Source organism: Sceloporus undulatus, chromosome 1 (genome assembly GCF_019175285.1).
Source record: "Sceloporus undulatus isolate JIND9_A2432 ecotype Alabama chromosome 1, SceUnd_v1.1, whole genome shotgun sequence".
In the NCBI taxonomy this organism is placed as follows: Eukaryota; Metazoa; Chordata; class Lepidosauria; order Squamata; family Phrynosomatidae; genus Sceloporus; species Sceloporus undulatus.
Window position 1 is genome coordinate 307,371,007 of NC_056522.1, and position 10,068 is coordinate 307,381,074.

Below are 10,068 nucleotides of genomic sequence, written 5' to 3' on the forward strand. Positions count from 1 at the left end.
AACAAATTTCTTTCCATTTTGTCTCAAAGGTGCTACTGGAGTTCTTTATGTCTTTTTATCCAGATAGTCTGTGAGACAGTTGGCATACTTTCTTTTTCTGCACAGATTGCCACTACTCGCCGCCTCACCGTGCACTTTAATCCACCCTCCAGCTGTGTCCTAGAGATCAGCATGAGGGGAGTCAAGATTGCTGTGAAAGGTGATGACTCCAAGGATCCGAGCAAAGTGAGTTCTGACTACATGTGTGGCTCTGCTTCCAGCATGGTTCCAGGTCCCTTGACAGTCCAGCCAGCCATGCTCTGAATGCTTCATTACTTCTTCCAGGAAGATGCAATTCAGAACTACCCTCTGGCTAGTAAACAGAAGAGAATATGCAAACAAGATAATGATTTGCTGGCTTCTGCCTGGCACTGCTTGCTATTTCCTGCAGGAGTCTACCAGATAAGATAGTGGAGCACCACAGTGTTCATGCCATAGAGTCCAGACATAAAACTACATTATCCCAGCCTGTAGGTACATTGATGCAATGGAAGGTCAGTTTGCTAAGCTGCTCCAATAATCTATCAAGCATTGCTAAAGCCTTCTGCTACTATTTTAAGCAGTGTTTTGTAGATCTCTGTAGTAAAGCTCCTTTGAGTAGCCTTTCTGCATAAGTAGCTCACATGGAGCTTTCAAGAGGAAGGAGCAAAGCCATTCAAAAAGTGCATTTTGTCAATAATGAAATTGTCCTGCCAGGGTCAGTCAAGGTCAGCTAGCCTAGGATTGGAAAGACAGATAAAGTTTATGTACACACATAAACATATTAATTAGGCTGTATTTTAACAAACACTGCTGACTTCAGTTTGTTTTGGCCAACAAAATAAATTTTGTTTAATTCTTTTTCTTAGAACAAGCATAAATAATAATGCCACAATTACATATTGTTTTATGCACCAAAAAACTAAAATCAGCTTTCTTAAACATCACTTAGGCCTGCTATAGACTGCCAAAATAAAGCTGTTTCGGGTCTCTTTGGAGGTATGCTGTTTAAATGATGCATGCATCCTAAGAATCCGAAAGCTGCCCCAAAGCTGCACTCCAGTGCTTAGGAATGGAGTGTGGCTTTGGCGCAACCTCCGGACTCTTAGGACCCATGCATCATTTAAATAGCAGCTTTATTTTGCCAGTCTGTAACAGGCCAAAGTCTTCAGTTTTGCAGCTTATCTTCTTCCCACTGCTACATTCTTGGGGATCAAACAGTGATCACCTAAATGAATGCTAGAATTGCCAAAACATGTGGATTTATTAAACAGATTCAAGTATTCTTTATGATGTAGAATTGTAGCAGGTATTGTAACTGGACTTTGAGAGCTTGAGTGTTGGACTATGATTCTGGAAATCAGGGTTCACTTCCCAGCTCGGCCATGAAGCCAATGTGGGAAACTCACATATTCTCAGCCTCAGGAGAAGGCAATGGCAAAACTCCTCTGAACAAATCTTGCTGAGAAAACCCCATGATAGGGTCACCTTAGGGTTGCCATAAGTCAAAAGTGGCTTGAAGGCACACAACAAGAAAAACAACAACAACACTGCTATTGTCCCGTCAATGAGGTGGAAACTGACAAGAAATTTAGGTTGGGATATTGGGGTAAATGACCGGATCAATCTGTTGTACAAGGAGAGCGATACCCAATAGTCCAGTAACAGAACAGATCCATTTCATAGCCATTAGCTACACGTAATGCATGCAGCGTGTCCCATCATGTTTACAGCAAGAGTGGTTACTGGATGGTGAACTGTAAATAGTTATAGGTAAGAGGAAGTGGCTGTGAGTAAAAAATCAAGGCCTATGGATTATTGCAATTTAATCAGGACAAAATGCAACACTGGGACCTTGTGCAGGTAGTGCATCACTTCACACTGATACTGCTGTGACCCCGAACCTGAAACCCCTTCTTCATGTTCCCATGTAAGACCCTTCAAGACCCAGCCCCATGGCCTGCGCTCTTCCTTGTTACCATCAAATAGGCTTTTGCAGAATAAAGACAACTGTGGAAAGTTATACAGTGGCCTTTCATTTCCCAAAACAAGATATAGAATCTTTCTACCTTTTATTTCCCCCCCCTTTTTTTTTAGATATAATTTTTATTAGGTATTTTAAAATATATATAAAAAGAACATAAATTTATACCAATCATTCAAACCATAAAAAACAATATCCACAAAAAAACAAACATTATATAGCTAGCCATACCCCAACAACCAACATATCATAGAATCATAGAATTGGAAGAGACCGCACGGGCCATCCAGTCCAACCCCCTGCCATGCAAGAAATCCAAATCAAAGCATCCCCAGCAGATGGCCATCTAGCCTCTGCTTAAAGATCTCCAAGGAAGGAGACTCCACTACACTCCGAGGGAGTGTGTTCCACTGTCGAACAGCCCTTACTGTCAGGAAGTTCTTCCTAATGTTGAGGTGAAATCTCTTTTCCTGTAGCTTGCATCCATTGTTCTGGGTCCTGTTTTCTGGAGCAGCAGAAAACAAGCTTGCTCCCTCCTCAATATGACATCCTTTCAAATATTTAAACAGCGCTATCATATCACCTCTTAACCTTCTCTTCTCCAGGCTAAACATCCCCAGCTCCCTGAGTTGTTCCTCATAAGGCATACATTCATACATTCCTCATTCGTTATCATACATTCCTCATTCGTTAGTTCCTTTCTACCAGTCTAACTTTTATACTGAATCCATACAATTTTTTGATTATCTGTTAAAGAATAATATATTTATGATTTTATTTATACTTGCACTTACATGCTTATAATTTACCTTACAATCTTCCTTTGCAATATATGTAAATATGTTCATACAAAGCCGATCTCGCTAATTTAAAGTAAGTGCCATTAGATTTTATATTTAAACATAATTCGATTTTCCAGCTGTTACTTTAATATAAATCAGACTGAAAAAATTCAACTTAAACTAATTCTGTTCCCAAAACTACATTCTCCCCCCACACTTTCTGGAGATACATTGGCCCGTTCCGCATGGGCACCGTAGTATGTGCCGAGCACGTACTAGGGTTAGAACTGGGCATCCTTTCCGGATGCCCCTAACCCTAGTATGCGCTCGGCTCGTACAAAATGGTGGTGCCCATTCTACACGGGCACCGCCATTTTGACGTCGTGGATGCCTAGCATCCGCATGTTGCACAGCGCTAATGACGCTGCAAGTGTGCCATTGGCGCCTTGCGGTGTCATTAGCTCGCCGCAAGAAGAAGCTGCATTTTGCAGCTTTTTGCTGCGCGGAGGAGCCGCGTGGTTTGGCTGCTGAGGCTCCTCCACACACCAAATGAAGGTGCTTTTCAGACTGCCCTTTTGGGCGGTCTGTAAAGCGCCATAATTATATTATTCCAATCTTCTTTATAGGAGTTTGACGGTTCATTTCTGATTCCTCTTGAGAGCTTGTCCATTTCCATCATGTCCAGTAGTTTAAACATCCACTCCTCCTTTGAGGGTATTTCCTTTGTTTTCCATTTCTGAGCATTCACTATAGGATTTTTCTACCTTTTAATTTGTTCCTTGGATCTCCCAAAATTGAGGAATTGTATGCATATTGCTCCCCCCTCCCCCCCTTTTTTTGTCAAGAAATAGCCCTCTGATTTCTTGACTATCCCAAGTGTTGCCCAAATCTAACTGCTAATGCTCTGTGTTCTGCAGGTGAATAAATGTAGCCACTTTTTCCAGCTGAAGAACATTTCATTCTGTGGATACCATCCAAAGAACAACAAGTAAGTTCCAGGAGGTGGTCAAAACATAACAGAGCAGTTCATGGCAAAGGAGACCTACATTTTCTCTTCATGATCCTCTGCAGTGTATTCTAGACCTAGCATGAAACAGGGACAGGTTATATTTGAAGCTTCATCTTCTGAAATTCCCTCTTCCACCCAACTATCAAAGGTGTAGTAGCCATTTCATCATTTTCATGTTGCACCCATAAGATCTGTGATGTCATATATGGAGGAAAGCCTTTGAAAATGGTTTTTATTTGGTTCAGAACCTAGCAGCCAAAGGTTGGGCTAGGGCTGCTTACTTAGGCCATGTCTTGATGTTTCAAGAGCTTTACTGACTTCCTATTTGCTTCCAAGCCCAATATGAAGTCTCAGTTTTTGCTTTCAAAATGCTAAATGGTTTGGACCTAAAGGAGCACCTTCTCCTATATCAACCTGCCATATGCTAAGATCATTGACCAAGACAAGTTTTAACATGCTTTTCTTTTCTTTTCTTTCTTTTGGAGAGGTAACCCAAGGCTGATGATGTGTATTTTATGTCTTTATGTTTGTACTTTTGCTTTTATTTTTTGGTATTACTGTTTATCAATAACCTAGGATTTTTGGGGGGTGGGATATCAGGCAGTATAGAAATTTATTAAACAATTGCTGGTATTCTAGATTGGCTATTTAGTAACATGTGCGTAACAAAGGAGATTATCAGACAGGGGACAGGAGTGAAGTCCATCCTTATCCTATACATGACTGCAATCACGTAAAAGACTTTCATTCTTGACATGCTAATCCTGTCATAAACCTGTCAGGGGAGTGGAATTGCATTAATGGGTTATTCCATTAATGCAAAATGAAGAGCAAGGATGGAACAATTCCGCCTCACTGGCGGGACAATGACAGGATCAGCACATTGTCATATGAAGGTCTTTTGCATGATTGCTGTCATTTGCACTTCCTGGACAGGACAATGTCTGGATCAGCGCTATGTAGTCTGAAAGTCTTTCCCACTATCACACAGGAAGGATGGGACAAGGACGTCCTTTCCCCATCTGATAATCTCCAGAGTAACATCTCCTGACCTGATCTCATCCCTGCACACCTTAAAAGCCAGTAGCTGGACCCAGCAAAAGAAATCTCTTCAGCTGGCAATCTGAGCACATGGAGGATGACATTTCCATCTCCTCCTATCAGTGAGCAAAGCTGTGACAAAGACTTGCAATAGGAGTCTTGTTTCTAATTATTGAAGTCTCAGTCACTGCAAGGAGAGAGTTGGAAAATCATTATCCTTGTGCCCTGATCAGAAACTCAATAAACTTTCTTCACCTGATCCAGCAGTTGGTGCGCTGAGGTAGTATTTATGTAGGTTAACAGTATAACTACATACACTTACTGAATACAGATTAGGCATGGGTCTGTAACTCTAGATTAAGAAACCTAGGTTCAGAAATCATAACTGCAGTACTGAATACATAACTTCAATAATGAATATCAGCCAATTTAAAAAAAATTAATATCCCTCCCTCATCCCACTTCCAGTGCATATTGTCAAAAGTATTGTCTGGGAGGCAGTCCACTTCATTGAAATACTGGAGAAATATGTCTCGGCTAAGATAACCTATAGGACTTTTTGTTTATCGTGGAACAATTTATCCAACTTTGTGATTTCATTTGCATGAAATGTACATGATGTTCAAAGCAATCTCCTCATTGGCTCTTGAGGAAGTTGATGTTCTGACCAAACACTGGATATTGCTGGAGGAGTGGGATTAGATGACCCACAAAGACTCCATCCCTTTTCCAAGCTACTACAGTCCAAGTTTCCAGTCCAAGTTCATGTATTGGGTTTTGTCTTTCAGGTATTTTGGGTTCATCACTAAACACCCAGCTGACCACAGATTTGCGTGCCATGTCTTTGTTTCGGAGGAATCTACCAAACCACTTGCAGAATCTGTAGGGTGAGTCACAGGTTATCTCCCCAGCATTCCTGACTTTTACAAGGATGCCAATTTAATCAGATTTAAGAGAGTCCAGTGCTGGTTACAGATTGATTCTGGTGATGATACCTCAAGTATAAGTAGTCAGGGATCACACAGGTTTGCCTATCAAGATGGTATAAAGCTCTTACTTAGTTCCTTCTAGTCAAGACTTTCATGCTTTTGCCTTCCCTTGACAGTGAGGGAATTAGATAGCAAATCATGGAGAACTATGCCAGGGAGATGGAAGTTTTGTTCTGGTTTAGGTTCCTTTCCTAGTTTCTTTCCAGTAATATTTTCTCAGAGATTGCATGATCAGGGTTTGTTTTTCCAAGCAAATTTGAAAAGCAGTACAGAATGAAAAAGGAAAGCAGAGTTCATTAGAAAGCCACAAGATTTTGTTTAATACCCTCCTGGACTTCAGTTGTGTTGCTTCAGCTGCTCCTTCTGCAGCATCCAAGCAATACTTCATGGCATCAAGAGTTTCTTTCTAGGACTGTGGAATTTTTCTGAGAGCTAGTTGTATATTATGAATCTGCCCATACTAGTGCATTTAGCGCCTCATTACATTATGTAAATATGGAGAGGCTACCTGCATGTACTTCCGAAAAAATGCACCTTTCAGATGCATCTTGCTCACAATAGGAGTTGCTGCAGTCTTGTGTAATTGGCTCCTATATTATATTGCACAGACCACTTGCATGAGCTGCTAAACATTCACATCATGTATGATACATTATGGCTAAGATGAACACTGGTGGAGATTAAAGCACAAGAGGACAAATGCTTCTGTTTTCTCCAGCTGTGCAGAGAAAGCCAGGTGGCTTCCAACCAATGACTGAGCCAATGCTGGAGCTGTGGCAGGGCACCATTCAGCTTTAATTTTAAAAGAAGCCAGTGAAAGGATCTATCTTTGCTGTCTTGGATCTCCTGTGGTATTGCTGGAGGTCCAGGAGGGTGAAGACTGTTCCTTTCCCTTGCTGGACAGTGCAAAACCAAAGTGCACCCTCACATTCAATCTGGTTGGGGAAGGGAGCTGCAGCTGGGGGGAAACCACTATGCAGTGAGGTGCTGAAGACCTCCTTACAACAATGTATTTTATATTATGTATGTTAGCATAACATTTGGTAATTCCAGCATTGGTAATTTAGAGGATTCTAGCCCATATATACACCAGCCTTGATATGGGATACAAGTTGTTCTGGTTATTTCCAGTGACTTCTTCATAATTTTGGAAATAAGGTACCTTATCCTTCCAAGGTTGAGAACAGGTACCAACTAGGTACCTACTAAGCTCTTTCTGAGATCTGTGACAATAAAACTTTAGATGACAACAGTGGCCAAGGGCCTATATTGCATCTATTTTTTATAACTTTATAAATTCATAACTATGGTTTGGAAATACAAGTGAAATCCTGTTAGTGTATTGCGAAGATACACATCTAGGCACTGGCAAAAATTCTCCAGTGTGCATCAAGAATTCCAATGTGCATCCTGTTATGCCGTAGCACCTCTGATGCCCATTGGGGAGTTATAATGCATATCAGGCACTCCTGTTGTGCTCTGGCACCTCCTAACTGGTATTCAGGTGCATAATGGGGATTGCCCCGATGTGCATTGGTGCGCATTACTCATCAGGCCATGGCATATCAGGCCAAGTTGTGTCAGTCACTCCATCATTGTGCAATTGATGCCTGTATGTTGTAACATCATGGCAATCCCTAGGTCAATATGGACATTGCAACACCACTCAATTCAGTTTTGAGCACATGTGAGCTCATTTTCAAAGACATATATCCCAAGCAGAATGCCAGCCATTGTTGAGTGAGCGGATAGAAAAAAGTTCTTCATAGATTCTTGTTCTTCTGTGTTGTGAAACTATTCCAGCACCTGCCTGACATGCCCCCCTTCCCCCTCTTCCTTTCTTTTTTTCAGGAGGGCCTTCCATCAGTTCTACAAGGAATGTGTGGAATACACATGCCCCACAGAGGACATCTACCTAGAGTAGGGGGCAGGCCCAGCCCCTCCTTCATGTACAGACAAGGGCCATTCCCCCATTGTGCATGGACAAGCCGCTTCAGGACTGGAGGAGGAGGAGGCATGGGTGCCATTTCCCTCAGTGTGCAGAGCCTTGCCTCTTTTAGTGCACCTCCTTTCCATGGGGCTGGGGGCTCGAGGGAGTTGGGGATGGGTGGGATGGGTGGACAAAAAGGGGGTTTATTATTTTTAAAATATATATATCTCCTCTTTTGGTTTATTCAGAGAAAAGCATCCCTGGTGGAAATAGGGGCTGCTATTGTTGCCACCACAGGACTAGGAGGAGAAGTGGCATAGGCACTTGATCCAGGAAGAGGCTGGACTGGGCCTTTCACTTACTATGCACGTGACCGGGGTGTTTGGTCACTATGAGAGAGAGAAAAAGACAGAGATAGTTTCACAAATTCTTGGGCTTCTGTTCTATGCCAAGAACTGCTTTAGTCCCAGCTGCTCTGGTTGGACCATGTTATGGTGGGTTAATTGGATTGGAGTGTGGAAAACATCTGTCATGGAAGATTCAATAGATAGTAAGGTTAGGAAGTTAATGCAAATAGGGAAGTGAATATTCTCCACTTCGGAAGCAATGGGTTTAGGAGTGGAAAAGAGGAGGAGAGGGAATAAAGAGTTAAGTAGTGGTGAAACCTGTGCCCACAAGTCTCAAGTGATTGGTATCCACAAATGTTATCCTGTGCCTGCAAAAGATCCATGAGCCACTAGAGAAATTCTGGTGCCTGTCTCTCCCTTTCTTTCCTTTGAAAGAGAGGTGGTTTCAAGCATGCAGATCGCCAGGGAGGGTCCATGCCCCATTGTCACCTACTGATGGAAAGAGCTCCTCTGTTCCAACCTCTTACTCTCTCATCCCCCTTTCCCCACCACTCTCTCCAGTTGCAGGATCTGAGCTAATGGAGGGAAATCTGGATCCTGCAAGAAAAGACTTGAGATCCAGTGTGTGTGTGTCTTATTCATCTGCATTAGGGGGCCTGTAAGGAGCTCTAGTCATAAGCACAAAACTGAATCAAGAAGGGCTGGGTCCCACAGAGAAGCAAAGTGTAAGTGACAAGAGGGCTGATAACAAGAGCTGCAGAAAGGTGTGCCTTTGCCCTTCTCCCTGTCCCACCCACTCCCTGCACATGGGAGTTATGTGCTTCTGCTGGATCTGCTCTGATGAAAACAATGATTAAATGTTGATGTTTCAAAGAGCCTGTATTGCGTTTGTTTTCTTCTTTAAAGAGGCTGAATCTATAACCAGATGTACTTTTTCTTGAATTTTTCGTGAATATTGCAGGATCCACCTATGATGTTTTGAAATCCTGTCTTGCATGTAAGCAGAAGCCCACTAGCCTGCAGAATCCCAGGTCCTTCAAAGCCTATTTCAAGACTAAATAGTATATCAATGTTAAGGAAACTGTTAAATGAGTTTTCACAGCTATGTAGATGCAAATACTGTGAAAAGGTCCCATTGGGTCTATTTGTGTAGAATGACAGTGCTGAGACCTATTGCAGGTCTGTCTTTCCTAGAACTGCTTGAAGTGAGACTCTGGTTGATATGCTACACTGAACATGGCAAGCATAACACTCTACCCACACAGCTCCATGTCCTCCACTGCTCCTGGCAGCTGTGAAACCCCCATTGATGCTTGGGTGAGTGGGGGAGGGAGGAGGCAATTCAGAAGATAAATCAGCAGCTGGTCTCAGCTTGGTGTGGGGAAGAAATGAGGGCCTGCTAATGGAAAGAGAATACAGTACTCTCCTTCCCCCCCCCCCCCCCCCCCCGGAATCCAGAATAGCCATATCATAATTTAAATTGCTTTCCCCACCTACCCAGGGCTTGGCAGGGAAGTTTGTCATTTGAATGGAGCACAAACAGGTAGAGAATAGCTCCCTGAGCCTTGTTTAAAAAGGGACATATGCATAGGTAAGCCATATTTACACATGTCACTAATAGGATATTGCTCTATGTATCCCATTCCCCATTCTAACCTTCACCAATGTGCACCCCAAATGCGATGGGCTATAGCTCCCATAATCTCAGCTAGCATGTCATGGTACAGGAGTTGCATGTACCACAGCAGGGAGAGGAAGAAGTTTGGGGAAGCCCAATTGACTTTGTCCCATTTTCTTTTAGGACACTCCCAGCACATGTTGGGGGGCGGGGGTAGTTTAAAAGTGACTACAATCAGCCAATTTGTATGTATGTTCACAAGGAATCAGGGTGGTTGAGTTTTTTGTTCTTTCTAACTGAGAGCTCTTGCTATAGTTGACCACCAAGTCTTGGCATTTTGCAACCACTGC

At 42.6% G+C, this 10,068-nt stretch overlaps 1 protein-coding gene across 4 annotated transcripts in view; it reads left to right on the plus strand.

The window, feature by feature from the left end:
- MAPK8IP1 (mitogen-activated protein kinase 8 interacting protein 1) overlaps positions 1 to 8,975 on the plus strand; it is an 82,921-nt gene extending 73,946 nt beyond the window's left edge. For 3 of the 4 annotated variants that reach the window (XM_042469736.1, XM_042469745.1, XM_042469761.1), the window contains 4 exons: positions 64 to 225; positions 3,702 to 3,772; positions 5,623 to 5,721; positions 7,675 to 8,975. In XM_042469736.1, coding sequence (XP_042325670.1) covers positions 64 to 225; positions 3,702 to 3,772; positions 5,623 to 5,721; positions 7,675 to 7,747 — 405 coding nt within the window. In that variant the 3' untranslated portion in view covers positions 7,748 to 8,975. The remainder of the gene's footprint in view (positions 1 to 63; positions 226 to 3,701; positions 3,773 to 5,622; positions 5,722 to 7,674) is intronic. The other variant, XM_042469752.1, reaches the window with a different exon arrangement.
- The last annotated feature ends 1,093 nt before the right edge of the window (positions 8,976 to 10,068 follow it).